This window comes from Salarias fasciatus, chromosome 17 (assembly GCF_902148845.1).
Source record: "Salarias fasciatus chromosome 17, fSalaFa1.1, whole genome shotgun sequence".
Lineage (NCBI taxonomy): Eukaryota > Metazoa > Chordata > Actinopteri > Blenniiformes > Blenniidae > Salarias > Salarias fasciatus.
Genome location: NC_043761.1, coordinates 5,637,861 through 5,661,450, shown reverse-complemented (window position 1 = coordinate 5,661,450; position 23,590 = coordinate 5,637,861). Strand labels below are relative to the sequence as shown.

The 23,590-nt window shown below is 48.2% G+C and overlaps 1 protein-coding gene across 23 annotated transcripts in view; it reads left to right on the top strand.

The window, feature by feature from the left end:
• celf2 (cugbp, Elav-like family member 2) overlaps window positions 1-23,590 on the top strand; it is a 196,112-nt gene that overhangs the window by 72,702 nt on the left and 99,820 nt on the right. For 4 of the 23 annotated variants that reach the window (XM_030112949.1, XM_030112967.1, XM_030112966.1 and 1 more), the window contains exon 1: window positions 4,566-4,729. The exons of 17 other annotated variants lie outside the window; for them this stretch is intronic. In XM_030112949.1, coding sequence (XP_029968809.1) covers window positions 4,653-4,729 — 77 coding nt within the window. In that variant the 5' untranslated portion in view covers window positions 4,566-4,652. Of the gene's footprint in view, window positions 1-4,564; window positions 4,730-23,590 lie in introns of those variants that run through there. 2 more of the 23 variants (XM_030112945.1, XM_030112964.1) reach the window with 2 other exon arrangements.

Here is a 23,590-nt window from a genome sequence, read left to right as displayed (position 1 = left end):
TATTTACAAACGTCTGTGAAACGTATGCAGATGTGCGTCATGGTGATGTGAAAGCTTCTGCAGAGTGATGCTGAAATGCAGAAAGCGTTCAGAAACTACAGCGCCATGTGAGTGAGACTGTGTTGTTTCGAGTCGCACAGATGACAAAAATCGACATTTTCACGGTCTTTTTATCGAAATTAATTCAGTAGTTAAAAGTTTTTTAATGGTCAAACTTTCCAAAATTGATTGAGTTTAAATAAAGTCGGAGATTTTTCATGAAATTAACCAACATTTTGAGGGTATTTGTTCCCTAATTAACCAAACTGTGTTAGTTAAGGAATCTCAAAGTGTATTGTAGCTAAACTGACGATGATCGACTTGTGTGTTGTTCACTGTTACTAAACGGAAATTCATCTATTAGACCCAACTGGTATAAATATAAGGATTAAATGTATGCCTAGACTGGTAATATAGTGCCATTGTAGTGCCATTATAACCTTTAAATTCAAACTTTAAAAGGTTTTTTTTTTGGTTACGGCGCAGAGTATACATGATGGAAATGTTGCTGTTTTGATAAAACTAAACAATTACAAGTAAAAATGACTGCAAAGTCAACATGAAGCCAGATTTAATGAAGCCTTCTGGTGCAAAATACAGTGAGATGTTCTTAAAACTTGTCCTACAGCTGTTGCATTCTGCATGTTTTTGCAAACTCACCGTGTCAGCATGGTTTTGAGACTAATGCTGATTAGCTAACTTTCACTGATACCTCAGCTCAGATCTCAGTGTTCTGTTGTGTCCACTACTCTGGATTTTTTCCACTTTGCTTGGTGGTTGGGCCAAATTGGAGCCTCTTGTAGGCCGGTTTTGGCCCACGGGGCTTATGTTAGACACCCCTGATGTAGACTATCTTGAAGATCAGTATAATGGATGGAATAGCTATTATATTAAGGAAACATTTTCTCCAACAGTCTCTCAGTTATGTCTGTAAAAAAAATTCTTTGACTCTTTCATGACATTATCGGTAAACCTTCACATGCACAACATGCATAACCTGCACGGAAAGGCTGAATTACAAACCACTTCAACACATCCGACATCTACTTCGAAGTGAAATCTGTGAACTCCACAAATGAGCAGAGACATTGTCTCGTAACAGGCGAACGACCGGTGATTCCCTTCATGTGTAATTCCATCTGAGCGCCATGAATGAACCCAGCAGTGTGGAGGCACCAAACTCCGATTTCCTTAAGATGGAGTAGGTGTAAATATTGCATGGGAGTAAATTGCATGAATTTGTGTCATTTCTGTGTAAGTGAATCCTGAACCTGAAGCCTTAAAAGCAGCGGAGAAGAAAGCGAGCGAACATCTTATGCTGCTATTTAGAGACAGAGCCGGGATGAAATGACGCCGCTGCATCCAAAGATCTGCCGGGAACAAGCAGGGGTATCGTATTGTTGGGATGTCTGCGTTTCATGTTGCTGTGTGTGTGTGTGTGTGTGTGTGTGTGTTGAGTGTGTGTGTGTGATGCCGTTGTGTCAGATTCGGGTTATGATCCGTCGTCTCAAACAACTTCTCCTGCGAGCCTCGATTCAAGCCCGAGCATGAAAGGCTGCGACGGCGGCGCAGACGATTATGATGCAGCAAGTCGGTTATATAATGTCCTGTAACACCCCCCCCCCCCACCCCCACCCCCCACCCCCATCCCTGTTCTGAGAGGGGTCAAGTGCGGTGAAACACGCAGCGCCGTCCCCGCTCCCGGGACGCCGCGGGCCCCTCCGGCGCCCATGTCGGCTCACCCTCTCCCATCCATGCTGTGACCTCGGCTGGTGCGAGTAAACATGCGAGCTGACCCCGCCAGCGGAGCCCCGGGCCGAGTCCCGCCCACGCCGTACACTTACCCCGCTGTATGTGTGCATACTGAGCACTTTTTTTTTTTTTTTTTTTTCTTTTTTTTCCTTTCTTCCCATTGACCCAGATACTCATACTCTCCCCCCAGAGAGCCGCCTCTCTCAGTCTAAGAGAGGCTCATTATTTTACTGGAGTGCCTCCCCTCTTTTTTTTTTTTTTTCTGCGATGGAAGAGGTTTGAGGAAGGAAGTGGGGCAACCTGCTTGTGGTTTTCTGCACGGCGGTGTGGGGGGGGGCGGGGAGCATTCGAGCCCGCTCCGGTTCCACCGGGGGGTGGGGGGGGTGGGGGACGTGCTGCATCCACACAATTAACACGGCGCAAAATAGAGTCAGCACATTTGCGGCGAATGTTCATTATTGCAGGGCGGTCCCCCACGCGTAATGGCGCCTGACCCACTCATTTGACTGTAAAACCACCTAAACCTGCTTTTATTAAGCCGACCATGTGTGTAAAAATGCACCGATGCCCCTTTATTAAAGGACGAGTTCTTACCTTTAGCGGCTTATCGATCCACGTATGTATTAGATGCTAATAAATATCATCTATTGGTTCAGGAACCGAGCAGAAAGCAGCGTTTTTCAGGCCTGGAGGGGTTAATTCATCCCCCAAAACCAGAGCCAGATGATGTTTTCAGCTCAGGAACATCAGTGCAGTAGCTTTAATAAAGCTAATGAATGCTGTCGCGTTTGGATTGGCCGGTCGCAGCAGGCGTTTTCACCCGGCGTGAACCCTCCGTGCCGCCGCTCCGGCGGCGCCGGCACAGCCACCATTAAAATAAATGGAGACGCCGCCGTTAGACAACTCGTAAACAGATGTCACTGGTGGCCCAAATATTCCTCCGTACGCAGCAGAAATTGTGGAAATGACCTTGTTGGTGCCATGAAACTTGCTTTCTGAGGATGCTTCATCAACAGTGATGCATCCGGCGGCGTGCAGATAACAATCCTCAAACACAAAATGAGCAATTCTCGGTTTCATCAGGGCAGAAAGCGACGAGTCTTCATGAAACCTGTTCAGGATATGAAAGATAATTAAGGTCATTGTAAAGAAAAGTGGTGAAACAGTGCTCTTTTAACCTTCACATTTAAACTTTAAAGTATTTCTTCGTTGTGGCACAGATAATGTATATCTATATTTTTGTAAAACCAGACATTTAAGTCCGGAAAATGACAAGAATTGAATCCCGTTAACATTAAAACTCTCTTTGCATTCTGGCTATTTGTTATTCAAAATGTCAGGAATGGTTATAATGTGTTTCCTCAAATGGAATATGCTCAAATTATATTCAGTTTCATTATCTTGGAAGACTTACAGAGGGTAAATATTCACATCTCGAAAGAGGAAATCTGACCGAAACACACAACAAGGGATTAAAACTGTTTTCATTCAGATACAGTTAATATAAGAGTCAGCATTGAACCAGCCTTTTGGTCAGTGGGTGTAGCCTCTCGGTAGTTCGAAAACACTCATTTCGAAGGGTTAAAAACTCAGGAAAAATTCAAAAGTAATGGTGTACGAAAGCTTTAAATGAGTTTAATCAATCTAAAAATCATATGTAATGGAAAAAAGTGTGGTTAGGCTGGTTGAACTGTGCCATAAACAGACTTAAATATGTTCAGTTTAATCGTATGAGGGGATGAGAAATGTTGACAAATTGAGATTAAATCAGAGGAAGAATGAGAGAAGGATATATTGATCATCATTTAGCTATAAGGGTTCAGTCAAAGACAAAATAACCAAAAGACGAGCTAAACTGAAGGTTAGTTGATTTCCGTTCACTGCCGATGCCATAAGTTCACCAAAAATGACCCATTTCCAAGCTTTGAAATATTGATGGTGAAATCAACCTTTTCTGCTGCTTTAAGTTAGTGCAATGGGTATCTAAATAAAAACTGAGCCGTTAAATGAATATTAATGGAAATAAAGTGGCTTCAAAGTGTATTTGAAGCTCCTTCAGGAGGATTGAAGTGGGTCAACAGGGGGGAAAAAAGAGTATTCAAGGGTTATGCTGTTTGGGTTTTTGGCTATCTTGAAGGTTTTGGTCAAAACTCGTTAATTTATTGATATTTTACCGCTTATTTGACGCACAGGACCGAACACACTCATTCACATGAGTTGCTGCCATGAGGACTTTGCGGAGGAGCAGAGAGGAGGAAAGATGGAGAAACGGACGCACGGCTCCGCTTTTCTTTTTCCACCCCGGGCAGGTCGACTTGTTGTGGAGGAGACGTGCGTCTCTCGTCGTCTTCGAGATGCCTTGCTCGGAGGAGACCGAACAGTTAAAGATCAGCTGCGGCGCGGCGCGGCCACGCCTCCGCGCCTCCGCGCCTCGACACCTGCTCCTCCGCGCCGCGCCGCGCGCTGCGCTCAGACAGTTGCGCTGCTGCGGAGCGGTTTTTCCACGCAGGACCGGCGGCGGGCGGGCGGGAGGGAGGGAGGGACGCGGAGCGGACAAGAGAATGTGACAACTGCTGGATGCGGACAGAGTGTGTGCGGCTGGCGACGCGCGCTGCCTTTTGCCTTCGGGGAGGCCTCGGCTCGTGCACCTGTCCCTCTCCGTCCGTCTCCGCGCGGCCAGGCGCAGTTTTGGGCGAGAGCGACGCTCCTTTTTATTTATCAGGCAGGGCGCGCAGCAGCGGCGGCGGCGGAGGCGCGCGTGCACGCACACACGCACGCACACACACACACACACACACACACACACACACACACACACACACACACATCACACCACACTGTACACAGGGCAGGCAGGCAACATGACTTCATCCTACAATCTGGATTTTCTGCCCGATATGATGGTGGAGAGCCGCCTGCTTGTTCCCGGAGACAGAATGTGAGTTATTCCTCTTTCCCTCCTCCTCCTGTCATGTCTTTCTCTCTTCTTCTTTTTTTTTTTTTTTTTCTTTTCTCTTTTCTCTTTTCCTCCCGGCTGTCCTGAAAAGCGGCTGTCCGATGTTGGAAACGCCGCTCCGCTCGCCTGCTATGTGACCGGAATCGGGGTCAGAATTAACGCATCCCGCGCGTTGTCCCTGTGATTATTGTGAGAGTTGTGGCTTGTTGTGATTAATATCCGTCGATAAATTGCGGGAGCGCCCGGGGGGCTGTTATCAGCTATAGACAGGATGGTGATGAATGAACGCCATTATGGGGAATTAATGCCACCGCCGTGGATAAACCTCGTCTTTATGGAGCTCCGTTATCGTCGGCAGATTGTTGGAACGCGTCAGGTCGACTCTGGACACGATTTTCCTTTCGAGAGCTTCCAGCGGGTGAATGAATGGAAGTTGATTTGCGGCAGCCGCCTCTGTCTCGTGGTGTCTCGGGGTCTTTTGCCGGGGCGGTGGACGCGCTGCGCCGGGTGCGGGACCGGAGAGAGCGCACCGCGCACCGCAGCCGCGGACTTCATCTCTCTCTCTCCTGACATGGAGAGGAGAAGAGGGAAATAAAAAAAAAAATGCAAACCCAGACAGGAGCAGATCTCAGTCACATGAGAATGATTCAACTCCACCAGAGGCGTTTTTTTTTTTTTTTTTTTTTTTTTTTTAATTTGCATGTTATTCTCAGTTTGGACATTTGGACGAAGAGGGAATTGCATTAAGAAAAAAAAAATCAAGTGTTTTTAGAACATGCCGGAATGCATGGATGACTGGTATCCCGTGTCTTGCAATTGGATTTGCTGTAATTGAGTTAAACTGGGGAATTGGGAGCGCAGGGGGACAAAGGGAGGTTTTCATCCCACATCACGGTCATGTGTTATTTTTCCTCCACACGCAGCGCATGTCCCACTTATGTCCCCTCAGCTCACAGCGCCTATTTGTTGATGGATCATGTTCTCTCTCTCTCCCTCTCTTTCTTTCCCAGTTCCATTGGTTTCTTGTGAAGGTCTCCTTTTCTTCTCTTTCATAGTGCAGATATGCAGCAATGCTGCACTTAACTTCTGGTGACTCACGTTGAGGAAAATAAGGACTAAAGGGAGAGTGATTATGTTTGTGGGGGTGTGAGGAGCCTATACATGCCACGCCACACTGTTCCCACTGTGCATACAGGTTCAGGCTAATCCCATTAGATCACCCAGCTGTTTACATTACATGTGAAATCTTTCAAGATACTGCAGCGAAAGTAACTTTTCTGCATGTAGAAGTCATAAAAGCTGCTTGCAGATGTGTTTCATGTGATTCGCAGAGCTTCTTAAGTCCAAAGATGAGCTCAAAGGCATGCGCAGCCTTTTCTTGTGAGGGCCTTATAGCGCCCTTTAGCATGATGACACCTCTCGCCAACTGTTGCTCTGTAATTCATGTTCCCTCGTAACGGCTCTGTTTATGGGGATGGAGCGTTTCCCCCCTCATTAATATGCAGTATTTCAAAGGGGATCCCATGTTTGATGGTTGCAAATGTGTCAAAACAGACAATGTTTCTCTGAGATTTGTTTTTGAGATGCAGGTTGTGATTGGGACTGATAGAGAGGGAAGGTGGTGGAGGAGGACGTGTCTTTATTTCAGAAGGTGTTCTGTCAAAAAGACATGTTGAAATGCTTCGATAGAAGAACAGTGAATACTTACAAATGAACTAAAGGCTGAGTAACCCTAACTGAATCCTAATCTTTGGAAGTTTCCAGTAAAATTGATCAAACTGAATTTGAACTTGAACTTGAAGTGGAGACGAACCAAACAGAAGCCTCCTTTAAACGCCTCCACCTCACCCAGCCCTCTCTCCTCCACCTCTTCCTGTTTCCGCCTCAGTGAGATCTCTTCACCCCGGCGAGCCGCCGTCCATTGACTCTCCATGTAGTCTATTACCGAGATGCTGTAGTGATGAGATGGCTCTCTCATTAATCAGTGTCATCGGCTCTGACGGCTCTTGGCCCTCCGTACGAGGGTGGAGGGGACGGTGGGGGGAGGCGAGGAAGCCGCCGCGCTCCCGCCGAAGCCCCTTTTCCTTCTCCCTCTGTTGCGTTTTGCATCAGATCAGTGAAGGGTTTGTGAATAATGTGCGTCTCGGGCTTGAGGCCGCCCCTATCCGTGCCCTCTTACCCAGCTGGCGAGGAGGCGGACAGGTTGAAGGAGGTAGTGCTTGTGGAGATGACACCGTGTGTTGGCGTGAACACGCCTCTCCAGCCCTGCTCTTGGTGGTCTTTTGATTTAGCTGTTGTGGTTAATGGCACCGTTTTCCCCCAGCAATGTAAAGACATTTGCATTCAGCTGTGTTATTTCCTTCCACGCGATCGTCTCACTGCCTGCCTGGCTTCCCGTGGCTGTGCTCAGGTTTGAAATGGGCTCCGTTCCCTCTCCCCCTTGACGCTGACAGCTACCGACAACATCAGACTTGACAAATATTAGCTGAGATCATGTGAGAACTAAGTGGAACTAACAGCATAATCTCTCTCGATCCAGTTCCGTCGGAGCTGGAAGCACCAGAAAAGCGGGTGAAGTGAGAGAATTGGTGGGAGGGAGGGGTGAAGCGGCAGGACCCCACTGCCCTTTCCTTTCCACTCCAAATCCAACCCGAAGCCCCGGACTGGGGTCTGCGTCTGGGAAATATGTGACCCTCCTCACCTCCTTCCCCATCTGGTGCCGAACTGCGAGGTTCCTCAGGAAATACGGCCCCGGGCTGTAATCTTTACACCGCGCCGACCGGCCGTGGAGCTAACGTCTGAGGGAACACAAACACGGGGTTGCTAACTGTAACAAGCGCGCCGCGCCACGGAGGGCCGGGGAGACGGACTCTCGGAAATGCTTGAAAATGGCACGTCGGTGCCGAGTGTGTACACAGGCCACGGTTTGGACTCTCTTTACGAGCGGCCGGCCCCTCTCGTCCCTTCACCTCCCCTCCGGAGCCCGAACGGACACAAATCACGGAGCTCAACAGCTGAAAGGGTCCTGTGACACACAACACAGGGTTCTCATGAGAAGTGCATGTGAGGGTCCGGGAGGGAGGGGTGGGTAAAAAGGGACAGTCTGTTCAGGCCTGCTGCAATAGAAGGCTGTTCCCATCACTAATAACTTAATTCAGTTTGGTTCAATTTGACTGTTGCTCTGTAGACTTTGATCCAAATGTCACTTAAGCAGAAATTGCAAAGTTATAATCAACAGAAATGCTAAATTTGACATTTCCTGTTGAGAAAACATCACATTTTCGGAGCATTTGCAGATTATTGTAATCAGCACCACGAGATAGAGAATAAAAATGTTGCTCTCTCCAGTACAAACAGTAGGACAGCAAAACGCGGGAATGCTAATCTCTCAGGCTTTAGTTACGATTGTGCCACAAATATGTTGAAAAGAAAAGAAAAGAAGGCCCACTGATGGTATTCTGAACGATCTGCAAGCCTGAACACACAATACTCAAAATATTCCTAAAACTATTCATGTCTGAAGCAGATGAGGTGAAAATGGCACAAAAGGTTCATCAAACGTTAGTTTGGTGTGAAAACCAACGTTTCAAAATCCCAAGGAAGAGGAAAATGTCCATCTTCCTCACTGAGAACAAGAGAAGAGGAGTGTTAAGGCTGCAGTTTTCTCCTGAAAGTGAACAATCTTTTCATACCTGGTGTGCTTCCGCTGAATTTATATCCAATCTGGGACCTAAATTACCCTCAAACATTCTCATACATGATATATGACATATTTGATCCTTTTTTTCCTCCATTCTGCACAATATATGTATATTTTAGTCTTTTCTCCTGCTGCAACTGTGATTTGCCAAAGTGGGATCAATAAAGTACATCATGTATCTGTGTGTACAAGGCATGGAGGAAGAAAGAGGGAAAGAGGCCCCCTGCTGTGTCATGCTGTGTGAGTGGCTCTGCACTTTACTCCCGTGCTGGACGGGTTCGCGCAGACGCCTCGCGCACGCTTTCAGAGCGAAGATGAGTGGCAGTGACCCCATGCGGGATGAATCGATGAACTCGCACACGCAGTACAGGCGTCGCAGCGTTATTATCGTCCAAACACTCGCACATGTGCAGAGTAGAAGGATCTGTGTGGTTGCACATGCGACGCCTGAAACACAAGGAAAGTTTTGGGTTTTCACGTGAAATCGTCGCCCTGAGTGTGTCTGAGATTCCTCTGTGGATTTCCATCGTGGCTCATCAGCGTGACGTCTGTTCTGCACACTTTAATCGATTGATGTTTATTTCAGTATTGGAAAAAAAAAACTCGAAATAATTCACCGAAAAGTTTCTTCTCAGCGCTGTGATATCTCCGGTGTGTGTGAAGTGGATGTTGACTTGCTTAAAGATGCATGAGTAACCACCGCTGGTGTATAAATAAAGATCCTTTTTTTTAAAAAAAAAAAAAAAAACCAGCTCGCATAACGAGACACTCTGTCGGCTCCTGGTGCGTCTGATTGGAATCTATACGAGGTTAAAAGCTTCGCATACACTCAATTACGTATCGATCGATTGTGATTAAATGTGTAGTCAAACAAAAATCGCATCTTAGCCAGATAACAGGCTGCGGTTGAATCAGATGGAGCGGGCGAGAGGAGGAAGAGCGGTGAAAACTGGCGTGGGAGACAGAAAGGAGGGGAGGGAGGCGGGAGCGGAGACGGCTTGACGGGCACCAGGTCGCCTTTGACTTATCTGATGCGGAGATTAAGACACAATAAGAAACTCGCAGATCTTCCCCTTCCTCCCGAGCAGGCCGGCGAGGCCTTTCGTTCTCCCCCGGCGTGAGAACAAGACGCCGAGGAACGAGGCGGAATCCGTCAGCGCCGGGAGGCGCGGCGGCCCGCCGTCTCCTCCGCCATGGCTGTTTTTGTTCATAATGTTGTTATTTAGGCGGGAAACATGTACAGTATGGTGTGATGTACGACGTGATGGAGTCGTCTTCACGCATCGCCGGCCACAACGCTGGTCTATGCCTCTTCCGCTCAGTGTGTGTGTGTGTATGTGTGTGTGTGTGTGTGTGTACGTGCGGTGTCATAATGATGAATGTCTTTTCTCTGCTGGGGCTCAGGAGCAGTTGTCTGTGGCTGACACCGCTGTGTGTAGGTGGTGATATATCACGACCGTGTGTCTAAGGTCTGCGTGTGTGTGTGTGTGTGTGTGTGTGTGGGGCACACAGCAGGTGTGTATAGCCTATGGATACATGATGAGGTCAACAAGCATCTTCAGACGTTCTAATTGAAAAGTGTGTGCGGGCCTCAGCTGCTGTTTGCGGGAGCATGCTGTCCATGTAAACAAGCGCGACACCCGCAGCTGATTGATCGCACTTCCTCTCACTTCCAGATGCACCGTCCGTTAGTCGCTCTGCAAATGTTCCCAGAAGTGGGGAATTTTCCCCTTTGACGAGCCACAATGCATCAGCGTTGAGTCAGAGTGTGAGACTGGAGACGCGTGCCAGAGAGGAGACAGTATCCATAATTGCAAATGAAAGCCTGTTATGTTTCTTTTCTGGGACGTAAATCTGCGGTTTTGGGTGCAGTCCCAAATTAACACTTCGTCTCTTCTCCCAGTGTGATTGACAACCTCTGAAATAATTTCTTAATCTTTGCCAATATTTCAAATTTTGCACCTAAAAGAAAATGACTCATAAAATACTCATACTAAGTGGCTAAGCTACTATGAGCTAACTCGGTTTATCTCCTAAATATCAGTCCAGAAAAAGAATGCATTTGTGGGATGTGTACATCTGTCTCCAGCCTTATTAGAAGCGCGCCGACTGTCGTGTTATCGGATTCCTCTTGGGTGACCTCGAGCTGTATTTTGTGAACTGTTAGCATGTTAGCTAGCTCGCGTTCCTGTCTAAAGCGTTCTCAGGTCCTCCGTTTCATTTCCAGCTCGTCTCTGTTCATTTACCTCACTTGAAACGAAGCGTTAATTGAAAATAAAGCCATAAAATCCTGTAGAAATCTTATTTAAGCTCACGAAAACCCCACGAGTGACGTGGAGTTTGATTAAAAACCTTGAAACATACGCGATGCCACCGTGATGGAACCTTTAAGAGCAGCATTTCGATGAACTTGGAAAACGCAAAAGTCCCGGAGGAGCTCTGAGAGCCCGTCAGTGTGTTTATTATCCTCCACTGTGCACGCTGCTCTTTGTTTTGGAGTGTGTGGATATATAAATCTATCTATATCCTGTCGCTAATGATGTGCTCCTGATTGTCTCATCACTCTCCTCCTCCTGTCAGCCATGTTTTCCCTGCGCTGCCGACGCTTCTCCGGCTCACAGGTTCCCTCTCTTGTCTCCCCTCTCCGATTCTTTTCATCGCCGCACCATTTTGCTGATTAATTTGATTTGACTCCTCAAGAACGGTTAGGTACACTTCAGCATCTCCATCCGGCCGCCGTGATTATTCTTCCCACAGTGCGCGAGCGAGCCGGTCCGCGGCTCATTGGTCCGCTCATTCAAGTCAAGTGCACGTTTACTCAGCGCGTGCACACACGACACACACTGGCTTTATGAATTGAGCAGAAAGAGTATTTCTTTCCGTGTGTGTGTGTGTGTGTGTGTGTGAGTCCTGTTTTTTTTCTCTTTCCTTCTTTCCGAGACAGTGTTTCGTCATTTGGCCTTGAAACGAGTGAAGCATGCACATGTTTTCACTGCTGCATACACACATTTCCACCCACGCAAATACGCAGAATACACACCACGTGACACACACACACACACACACACACATAAGTAGGAAAAAAAACACCAACACTGTCCCCACGTTGTTCGCATGGCGTCCCTGGGCTGTGGCCACGGGGGGAGGAATCAGCGAATCCCCGGGGAGAACGCAGCGATGATCGCACCTCCTCTCATGGTTTATGTATATCTCTCCTTTCTCTCATCCCCCCCTCTTTCCCTTCCTTCCTCTCTTTCAACAGTCAGCCATCGCTTTTTGCAGCGTGCAGCGGCATTGCTCCGCCTTGCCAGAGGGAGAGCTTACCTCATGCATGTCTCGGTGGATTTTTTTTTTTTTTTTCTTTCCTTCCACCCCTTCTTCCTCCCCATCCCTCGCTTTATCCCTCTTTGGCCCGTATCTTCCCCTCTTTCTCTCCGCACTCCCACTCGCTCCCTCTCTTCTCCATTCAAGCGTGCTAAATGCTTTACCTCTGTCAACTCTCGAGCCTGAGAGGAGCTCATTATTGTGGAGAAGGAGAGAGAATTCGGGATTAGGAGCAACATTCGTGGACTGAGGCTCTTGTTCGGCTGAAAGAGCCATCAGAATTACAGAGGGGGATAGACTTACCTGCCTTCCTCGCTGCTATTATCCACTAATCACCGGGGCCGGTGATTTTATTTTAAGCGTGATTCTTCTGAATTATTACTCTCCCTGCAAAGACAGAACCGTCTCAGCATGAATAAAGTTTGATTTAAACAGACGGCGGCAACTCGGTTATCGTATTAGTTTTACTCCGTCCGCGGTGTTATTTTTCCCGCTGTTAACAGATTTTGTGGGAATAATTAAAGGCCGTTAGTCTGGGAGGTCAAAGGGTTTCATACACCTGCGAAATAAAAGTTAAATGTATAATACATATTGAAACTTCTCGTCAGTGTCGTTCAAGTCGAACAAAATGAGGGCGTTTTACTGGAGTCCGCGTCTGCCGCTCAGGCCCCGCCCCTTCTCCCTGTCTGGGTCAAACGTCATTTTGGCACGCCGCTTCGGTGCTTGGATATTTTCTTCTTTGACCTTTCACTGCTCCTGAAATACTCGTTGGCCCGCCGGTGCCTCCGAAGACACCTTGCTGTTGGCAGACTTCGGCCTCTGGAGCCGATCCCGGCGAACAGTGGGGCAGCGTGCGGCCTGGACAGGGCGCCAGTCCGCCAGAGCAGGACACGAGACGGCGCTCACGTTCACACAGGCGAGCCGCTCGGAGTCCCCGACTGACCCCGCCTGCTTGGTTATGGACACTGAATTCATGAAGAAAAGGGAGAACATGCAAACTCAAGGCCTTATCCGCCAAGAGATGAGAGCAGAATCCTGCAGGACTCTTTTTTTTTTAATTCAGTTATTCTTATTATGAATGACTATAAGGAGGAAATAAAAATGCAGCAGCAACCAATCATATAACGATGCAACTGGACTTGTCACCCTGGTAACCGAGAAGATCTCTCACAGCAGAGACAGTAAAGTGTTTCCTGTGTGCAGACCTGCCGGCTCTCGCTGGTGAGGTTTTATCTTTCCTTTAATGGCCTGATGCGTTCCAGGTGAGGCTGAGTTTATCTGCCTGGTTAGTTTCAGCTTCTTTATTGAACGGAGCGGTAATTGTGCAGATACGGGCGTCGATCACCCTGCGCTAGCATGCGCTCGTAGCGGAGGTGTCGTCCAGGGTATATGCGGCTGTGCTCCATCGTCTTTTTCAGCCTGCATTGCAGGCACCCACCTCCAAATCCCCCATGATGCACTGCTCAGACTGCTCCGCCTTGCAGGACACTGCCTGTCTGCAGGCGTCTGTCAGGCTGGTTAGCTTGCGCGAGCGCCGCCGCCGCCGCCGTCGGACCGCGTGCGAGGCGACCACCGCTGACATTAGACGGCGCCCGAACTTCAAGCGTCTGATCACATGACCTTCAAAGGTCACGGAAAGGTCAGCGCCACCTGCCATCAGCGTGCACAACACCTCCCACCGCACGAGTCTCACCCAGGTGTTTTTCTTTTGTTTTGTTTTTTTTGTTTTTTTTAAATTTAATCCTCGCCGTTCGCTTTTTGTTCCGCTCTTTGGTGCTAATTGGTTGTTTTCCGCGGCGTCTTTCGGTGGACAAACGCCGCGCGGCCGGGCGCTGTGAACTCTTTTCTCCGGGATTTATCCTTCGCCCGGTTCGACGAGGTGCCGCTCATTACCGTGTTTGCTCATGCACATGGTACCAATCCAGCCCCGCTCAAAACAAATCATCATTATGAATCACGCCGCTTTCTTCTGCGCCGTTTCCCCAGGAAGGCGAAACGCGGAAATCTGAATGTGGCGAGCGAAAATGGGTTTTTCGCGGCCGGCTCGGTGGCAGGTTGACTCACTGTTGTGTGTGGCGTCGACGAGACGGTGGCGGAAACTGTAATTTTCCATGAAAGATGATGATACATCACTACTTGAACATTATCTTGAAACGCTGGCAGGGGACGGGGCGAGCGGCTTCAATCAGCCGGCGGAGTGTCTGAAATGAGGAGTCGGGCCTCGGTGGCGCTCGGTTATCTCTGTGACGGCGGCAGAGGGAAAAAGGTCCGATAAGGTCAAACCGTCCTGCAGTGTCAACATGAAAGGCAACAATAGGTTGGGTAAATAAACAGCTTCTTTATTGGCTGGCTCAGGTTTTTTTTTATCAACCATAAAGCTGAAAACCGCCTGTAGGAACACCGCTCACCTGATCAGGATGTGCTTTTTTTTTTTTTTTTTTTCCTAGCAATTTCACGGTTAGAGCATCTTCCTCCCACTGCCTTCAGTTAACACCCAGATTATCGAGCATCTTCAATAATCAAGAGTCAACAATGCAAATGATGTAGCTCCACCCCTTTCTGAAAATTTGATGAGTAAATGTAATCGAGTACAAATTTTCGGTGGCCTGCACGTCGGCCGGTTAAAACAAATTTCAGGGCAGAAATATCAACTCTGTCTTTTTAGCGGTGAAATATTCATGAGCGAGAAATAAAAATGACTATTAGGACAGTCCATTACCCTCTGGAAGCCTTCCGGCCTGACCTTATAATTGAATCTAACCAGGAATCAAACCTCCGGACATGCATGTGGGATTTATCTCCATTCCCCACCCTCTACACCCCCCCCACCCCCCCCCACCCCACCCCCCCCACCCCCCACCCTAAACCCGAGTCGCCGCCGTACAGACTGTACTCCCTCCCAGAACTCTGTCCTGCCTGCTCTTCTCCGTCTCCTCCTTTCCATCTCTCTCCATCTGTTTTGTATGGGTGCTGCGAAGCGTCCACGTGAGCACACACACACACACACACACACACACACACACACACACATATCCGTGCGCGGTCGCAGAGCTGTCAGGTCTAACCTTGACTCGCGCTGAGAATGAATTGTAATGCAAAGCGGAGGGCGGGGGCCGGGTGGGGTGGGGTGGGGTGGGGGGGGCACAAACAGGATGTCAGAGATGTCTCTGCCCGACCTGCCTCCCTCTTCCCTGCAGAGTCCAACTCTGCACCGCCTCTCAGTTACAGGTTACTTTCTCTTCTTTTCCTCCTTCGTCTTCTTCAGACCTCTGTAGTTACCTTCATTTCTGCTCCTCTGCGCTCAGCAGAGAATCTCCCCGGAGTTCAAAAGCAAAACACAGTTGTGGGAGATTACCCACTTTGGTCGAACAGTGTCAGTCAAGGCCGGAAACATGCGCGCGGCGCTGCAGCTGCTGCCAGTGGGTCAGTCCAGTTCCAGCTGATGTGCTCCATAAACTGAATTTAATCTCAAATGAAAAGGTTTTCTGGGGCTTGTTGGAGAATTGCAGTTATCACCTGTTGAAGATGACGCAGGTATTTGTGCAATGCTTCCTCAGATTTACAGAATGAAATGTAGGCTTAATTTTTTTTTATCAAGAGCAGAAGGTTGTAATGCTTTCTTGTTGGTTTTGGCGTTGGAAGTTCAAATGTGTCTCCGGTGCCTTTTACGTGTCAAAGTTTGCAGCTTTTGGCCGTTCCAGCAGAGCTCGGAGTAACTGAAAACACAACTTTGTAAAAATGGCTCCCAAGGTGGAACTTGATGGTAACAATCCAACTTGTTGGCCTGTCCCTGTTCTCTCATTGTTCATGTTTGGAGTGGATTGTTCCCATCACCAAGCTGAGGCGCAAACTTACCGTTCAGCGTCTCGTCCAAGGACGCCTCAGCAACATCAGGAGCGAGGGATCGAACCGCCAACTTCTTGACCGAAGGACGAGCCGCCGCTGCACCTGCGCCACAGCCGCCCCTTCGGGCCGCTGAATGGATTCATTTAGAGGAGTGTGCCGGGTCAGGGTGAGGCGGCGTCGTGGGAATACAGAACACAGACCTTGCTGAAGCTTCTCTCGTTCCGTCTTCACACACACACACACACGTGAGGAAGCGCTCATGCAAACGAGCGGCGGCGTGCAGATTCATAATGGAGCGAAGCGTGACGCCGTTCGGAGCTTCGCCGCTAATTGTTGATTGAATTTGTGTCTTTGACTCGCGAGCGTTCGCTGCACGGAGCACACCTGCAGCTTTCAGTGGGCGCAGTCAGAGATGAGTGTGTGTGTGTGTGTGTGTGTGTGTGTGTTTCCAGATAGCAGAGTGATCGATGGGAGTATTGTCGGGAGGGGCGTTCGGAGTAGCTGTTATTGTGTTTGGGAAGCTGAGGGGAGACGGGGTGGGGGGGTGGAGGGGGAGGGGGGGGGAGCGCTTGACGGGTTTATTGAGAAGCGTGATCTAGTGCACTGCCCCGGGACTCTGAGATGTAGTTAGCGAGGGCAGGGAGGAGAAGGAGGGATGGCGAGAGGATGGTGCAGGCACGGGGCGGAGGAGGAGGGGTGGGGGTGGAGGGGTGGGGGGGTGAAACAGAGGCAGGAAGTGGGGATGGTGCAGAGGTGGGAATAAATGTGTAGGTTATCTGTTGATGTTTATCTGGCGTGTCCTGAGGGCTCGTGCAGTCATAACAGTGATCTAATCTGCACCTCTGGAGAGCGCACACACACACACACACACACACACACACACACACACACACACACACACACACTCACACACTCTCATGCCACCAATCATCCATTTAGACCGTCATCTATCTGCCCTTCATCCCATCAATCCATTCGACCCACATTTCCACTTTTTAATTTATCCTCGCCGTTATAACGCCGGATTCCTTCCCTGCTTCCACTCCCCGCGTCCTGCCGCAATCCAATTGGCCTCATCTCCCTCCTCCACCCCACCCCCCCACCCCCCCCCCCCCCCCCGCCCATTTACCCCCGCGCTGCCTGAGGGTTCAATGAACTTTTTAAAGGCAGAAACCGATGCCAAGCGTTTCACATGGAAGCTGCTGACTGCTGATACTTTGTGCTGATACTCAGTATCTTTCAAATTGGCCAATTTCATGGTGGGGGGAAAAAAAAAATATTTAGAATGTATGAAGAGATTGTGCAGACCCTGAAAGGTGATAGGTGTGTTTGGGGGGGTGGAGGGCGGCGGAGGGGGATCTGCTGTGCTGTCAGCTCATGTCCTTTACGACGGCGCCACCGTTGTGACCCAACCCTGAGTTCTGGGCTTTGGAAGTGCTGCTGAGCTCGCTTGATTTTCGGCGTAATGTTGTGGTGAAAAGTGACGTTTCGAATGAAAACGCATCGTTTTGGTGAAGTGTCCACGGTAGCATTTTGAAAACCGTGTCAGTTTCAGCCCACGACAGACTGGAACAATGAAATGATGATGGTCGCTGCTCGATATATCATGATATTGATTTGAGGCCTGTAATTTACTGCTACTGAGACGGACAGCAGAGGCTGTGATTGGTGCATATGCTTGTACGCCTCTCTTAACAATCCTGTGGCCAGCTTGAGTCAAAAATAGAAAATGCATGCTGATTTACGTTCCAGTTTTGACCTTTCGGGTTAAAAAATACACTTTGCATTGCAAAACAGTGGAAAAAGGAATAAATGTTTCAGTGGAAGTCACTGTAACTGTATTTTTATTGATTTATTTCCACATTTTTCTCTGGCTTTTTTGTCTTTTTGCATCTTTCTGCTCCTGGAATGAGTCCAAAATGTGATGTTTGCAGCTAAAATAGAATATTTTAAGAGAAGAAACAGATGCGTGTGGATTTGAGAGCCATAGGTTCCTCCAGTCTGGGAGCATGTGATCCGTTGATGCTCTCTGCAGCCTGCGACTGTGCGACGTGCCGTTTTGCATTGCTGCATGCCATGTGTGGCGTGTATCATGTTTAAGGTCCGTACCCGATATGCCAGCCGCATGTCACATAACACATAACAGGTGATCAGAGCCGAGACGCCACGGGGCCGTGTGAAGAGCAGGCCGAAGTGCTGCTTTCGCTTGTTTTTTTTTTTATATATGAGCATTAGCCTCTCCAGAGAGCCGTGGTGCTTTTCTCGTGTCGACATCGAGGTTTGAGCAAGCAGGGCAGCCGTAATGGACAAGTGGAGCGTGCAGAGGCCGCCGCTGTCTGTTCTCCTTCGCTCACACCCTCGTGTATTCAGAGCGAGCATGCCGGAGCTGCTCCGGAGGACCGAGTCCGGCAATTTGTGATTTCTCTCTCTGCTTTATCGCGTGTGTTGGGTCTCTGCGTTCGGCACACCAGTGAATCGGCATAGGTGTGCCACACAATGCGGCGCGTGGCGTGGCGTGGCGATAATGGCCTGCGAAGCCCCCCACCACCACCACCACCACTTCTTTTTCTCAAATGATCCTCCTCCTTCAAACCCCGGCGCTCAGGCGAGGGCACTGTAATTTGCCAGCGAGAAGCCGAAGCACGAGGTGTCTTCTGAGCCATTGATTCCCGGCGGCCCGAGTCCTTTCAGGAAGGACGGCGAGGGAGAGGAAATTCCTGCGGAGGAAACACAAACATCTGCTGCACTTTATCTGCACTCTGCTAGATATTGTAGCACTTGCATGTGCATGGACGTGTGCTCTGAACGGGCCCGCCAGCGCATCGCTGCTTAGCCGTGCGTGCACGAGCGTCCGACGGCGCCTTTCTGCGCTCCGTAATAACCCGCCGCCGGGGCCCGCCGAGCCCTGCAGGAAGCAGAGAGGAGAGGCTAGCGGCTAGCGCGGAGCCATTCCCCCAAGCTGCTGCTGATCAAAAAAAAAAAAACCTGGATGCACCCCTGGAAAGACATCAACACAAGTGGGAGACGAGCCTTAAATCGGCACCGCTTGGCTCATTTCCCCCAGCACAGATCTATTTTACAGCGTCCCCCGGCCGGGGAGCTCGGCTGCTGTGATCTCTGCGACCGCTCGGATGTGTATGCGATCAAGGCCCCCCTTAAGCAGGCCTAATTTGTATAATTGAAAACAGCTATCAGATGTGCGGTTCAAAGGTGGGGCGGACGGCGGCGGCACCCAGATGCCACTTAATGATACAGGAGTTAAAACTGCACCGACGCCACTTTTTTAAAGGACGGATACAAGTGTGAGCGCTAACCTTTAGCGAATGATACGAGTGCTTATCAAATGCTCTAAAGCCTGATTCATCCTCCAAACGACACGCCACGCCGGCGCGCTGGTGCCGGAATCAGTGCATCGCTGTTTAAAACCTCTGACGAGGCATCAGATTCTACGTTTGCTTGTCAAAATGTGGAGGATTAAATGGTTAAACAGCTTGTTTTTTGGCAGAAATGTGTATTTCTCGAGTTAAATTGAGAAAAAGTTCAAGTCGAGAGTCGCTTTAAAAACGTATTGGATGAAATAAAAATAAAAAAAAAACCCTGCGTCTAGCTTACAGCTGTGCTGTTTTGAAGGTACAGTTTATACAGAGAAAGAAAAAAAGAAAAAAAAAACACCTCAAATGCTTCGATTTGCAACAAAAGTCTATTTTTTCTCTCCTCCCGGCACAATGACTTAAACTCATCCAGCTCCCAGTTATCAGAGCGGCCGCCTGATAAGAACACCAAACCGATTCTTCAGCCACACACACACACACACACACACACACACACGTCTCTGTTTCCACATGTTGCTGCCGCCGTTTGATGGAGTAATCTGTCAGCCGAGGCGCTGATATGGATTCGGCGGCGCCTGTGGCCCTCTGAGCAAGGCGCCGCACGGCGAGGGTTCGATTCCCATTGTGAGCCGGCAGCTCCGCGGGAGCTGTTAAATACATCAGAGGTGATAATAACATGTAATCTGCCTGATTTTGGGATCACTCGCGCCGTGCAGAACGTCGAATGTCCGTATTGACGCGTTGGGGAGTCGATGGGCGCGACGCGGCGCGGCGCTCCGCCGTTATCTGATGGTCGCTGATGCTCGGAGCTGCAAACATTGATTATATTTCGGTCAAATATACGTTTTTTTCTTATTTTACATAAGCGTTAATTGCGTCAACGAGCTGAGTGTTGAGTTCATTTATTCACACGTGTTTTAGCTTACTGCTGTATTAACAGCGAGAGGAGGTCACCGAACCGCGAATCTGCGTTCCTACTGTCTTTCTCGTTCAGCCAGGTGGCAAAAAAGCGTCTCTTTGGTAGCACACGAAGTTTATTTCTAACAAAGCGCTCCTTTGTTGCAGTGACAGACAGGGATTCCCATCTGTCTCCGCCGTTCATCGCAGCGGCGGATAATTAAATGTGCAAAAATACAGTATGTTTTAATGGTAATGATGCCGTGCGTGGAGCATCTGCAACAGGAGAGGAAACAGAAAACTGGGGAAAAAAAAAAAAAACAGTCCGAAACTGTGTTCATCAAGTAACTATTACAGACAGATTACACTCCAATCACCATCTGGGGGGATTTATAAACCATAAATCCAAGCTTGTTTGAAAAATGGCCAAGCTTTTATATGTATACAGTGGTTGCATGTGTGTGTGTATGTGTGTGTGTGTGTGTGTGTGTGTGTGTGCACGCGGCCTCCGGGCACATTGTGATGCCGTTTTGGACGGCTGCCCTCATTCTAATGTCCCCATCGACTCCCTGGCCTACATGGCCGAGCGCGGGCCGCTTTTCCACTGCGGGTCGATACAGACGCAGCGCTGAGGGGACAGCCCCGGGCCTACACACACACACACACACACACACACACACACACACACACACACACACACACACGCTCGCACTAAAACACTTACAAGCGCGCTAACACAAACAGTATCCCCGCGAGTGGAGCCCGTTCCTGGAAACACCGGCCGAGTGGACGAGGGATTAGCGTGTCCGGCAGGGTGCGTTCCTCTCTGTTTTTATGGGATTTTCAGATTAAGAGTCTTTTAATCCAGAGGTGTGATACTGGCAGTTATTAGTAGGGGAGGTGGCAGCTGGTCGCTCTGGCAGCTCTCCGGGCTGCGTTTGGGAGCACTCGATGACGACCGACGGCACAACGTTGAACTGAGCGTGTTTGCAGAGGCTCTCATGCAGCTGAACTCAGCCGCCGATTCTCCTTCATGATGGGTTTTACAATCTTGTCAGTCCATTCTGGAAGGACCTTCAACTTTTTTTTTTTTTGTAACCCAACCAACAAACATTTTGGCATCGTTTTGACAAATCAATGAGCCAAGATTGTGGGTTTAGTCATTGATTCACACCCTTTTTTCCCACTAGACACCCAGGTTTCCTTCAGACGAAGACAGTTTGATGGTATTCATTGTTTAATTAGTCGATCCAACGAAAAACGGATTGGACCTATAATCCCAAACAGGTTTAAAATTGGATCTCCTTCAGGGGTTTACTGAAAAAACACCACGTTTTACATCAGAAAGAAAAGAAAATTCCACAGTTCTGAGCTGATGTGGCTTCAGAACATCCAGTAAATGAATCGTCGTGACGGATGATATTGCTGCAGCGTAATCAGGGTTCATGTCTCAGGTTAGAGACACGGAAGACAACACGTAGCTGGTTTTTTTATCTCTCTCTCTCTCTCTTCCCCTTTACGAGCCCTCTTTGAGTCTGGTAAACTCCCCCGCCACGCCACTCGAAAAAGTACACGGCGTGATCACACCGCGCGCAGACGAGACACTTTTTGGGTGAAGCGTTCCTTTAGCGGCGGACTTATCGACATTCACAGGCCATCTTCTGCCAGCCGAGCTGCTCGGGCCTGGGAGAGGGAAATTCAGAGCGATTGGAGATTAAAACGGGGCTTTTTCCCTCTTCCTCCCTCCCCCCTCCACTCCATCCTCCTCCCTCCATCCTCCTCCCTCCTTCCTCCCTCCCTGTCTTCCTCTCTACAGCTAGAGTAGTTATTACTACTTAAAGTACTGCACTTGCTGACAGGGAGCTTTGTGTGTGTGTGTGTGTGTGTGTGTTTGTGTGTGCGTGCGCGTCTGCGCGTGTGTGTGTGTGTGTGGTAAAACACAGGCCTGATGGCTCCCATGGGTGTTTCAGAAGCTACAGTCGCTTCTCTAAAGTTCAAGCAATTACATTTTCCAACCGGGTGCCATTTGCCAAACAGTCTCAGCTGTGTTTGTGTGTGTGTGTGTGTGTGCGTGCGTGTGTTTGTTATGTGTGTTTGTGTGTGTTTAAAGCCGTACTACAGACATTATCTATAAAGACCCGGGACGCCGAGCTGCTACTCAGGGGCTTTTCCGATTAATAAACAAAATTGCTTCAAAGTAGCTTTTATTAGACTGTAACATATTAAAAACACGAGTCCTGTAGAAAAATGTGGCAATACTGCAAATCATTTCATCATTCTCTCACTTGAAGAAAAACATCATATTTTTTTACAGAAATGTTTTTTTTTTTTTTTTTTTTTGGTCTTAACTAATTTTAGCATAACACATTGTTCCAATTAAAACAAAAAAAGTTGAATTTTTCGAAATTATTCAAGCGTATTTTTGCCACACAAAATAATCAGTGTTTCCTCATTAAAGAGAAGATTTTTTTTTTTTTTTTTTTTAAACAATAATTTTGGCTCAGTTTTTAATCGCTGAGAAAAATTGAGTTCCAATTTTTGTTGTTTTTTTATCTAATTAACTTTTTTCTGCACTAATAAGGCATGTTTTTTTTATTGTCAAGAGGCGCTGTTTCAATTAAAAATTGATCTAAATTTTTAATTAATCTGGCACATTTTAATATGTTTTAATTTTTAAATGATATCAATATACATTACTTCTTTTGCTTGATTATATACAAATAAAGTTGTATTTTTATTCAAACATTTAAAATTTCTTGTTTTTCTTCATTTTTAAATGTTTTCCCAATTTATTCAAAATTGAGGAGATGAATAAAAATGCACCTGAAGCTCTCACGTATTATTTTCTATTTTTCTAAATTATTTCACCAGCCTTAAAGTTGTATTTTCCCCCAATTATTTCAGTAATTCAGAAAAACAAAGTGATTTTTTTGTTTTTTATTTTTTGTTTTGCAAATGACAAATTGAGCTCATTTAAATTGCTTCTTAATATTTTTCGTCGTTGCTGTTTTTCATAATCAAAAGAAAAACCTGCAGAAACGATCTCAGGTTTTGTCAAAATGCAAACCGATCTCTGTGTAGTTGAGGGATGATTTGATTGCAGTTGGGGGGGGGAAAGGTTTTTTTTTTTTTTTTCCCGGGGTCGGAGAGAGAAACGGGTGTCTGGCCGGGGTTAAGCAGAGCGGCGTGGCGCTCGGAGAGAGCAGATTCAGCTCTGAAGTGTGATTTTGAAAGCAGCGATACAGCAGTGGGTCAGTGTACTGTGGGCAGGCGGGCCGATGTGTTTGGCATGCCGCAGCAGATGCGTACATGACTGGAATGTGTCCGAGCAGCACTTTTCAGCCGGCCTGGTGTAGAATTACAGACTAGGATTGCACCAATACGTGCTGTGAAAGGCCAGCGCAGATAATTTTGGATTGAACCCGCCAATAGCCAATATTTTAACTCCGTGTCCTCTGCCAGAGGAGATGAGCAAATAACAAGACTGAAGGTTAGGCTCGTCGGGTTGCAGCGCGGCAGTAAAAAGCGAAACTGGGGACGGTTCTGACACAGCAGCTACCTGCACTCGCACGCAATGCGTGATTCAATTGTTATGTAAGAGGGCTTTCCATTTTTAGCCCTCCGTTTGGAGAGCGAGGCTCGGTGCAGGAGCACGCTCGTCCTCCTCGCAGCCGGCACGCTGCTTTTTTTCATCTCCGTGGAAGGTTCGACTGTGCAGCGGTGCATTGAGGAAAAATGTGCAAA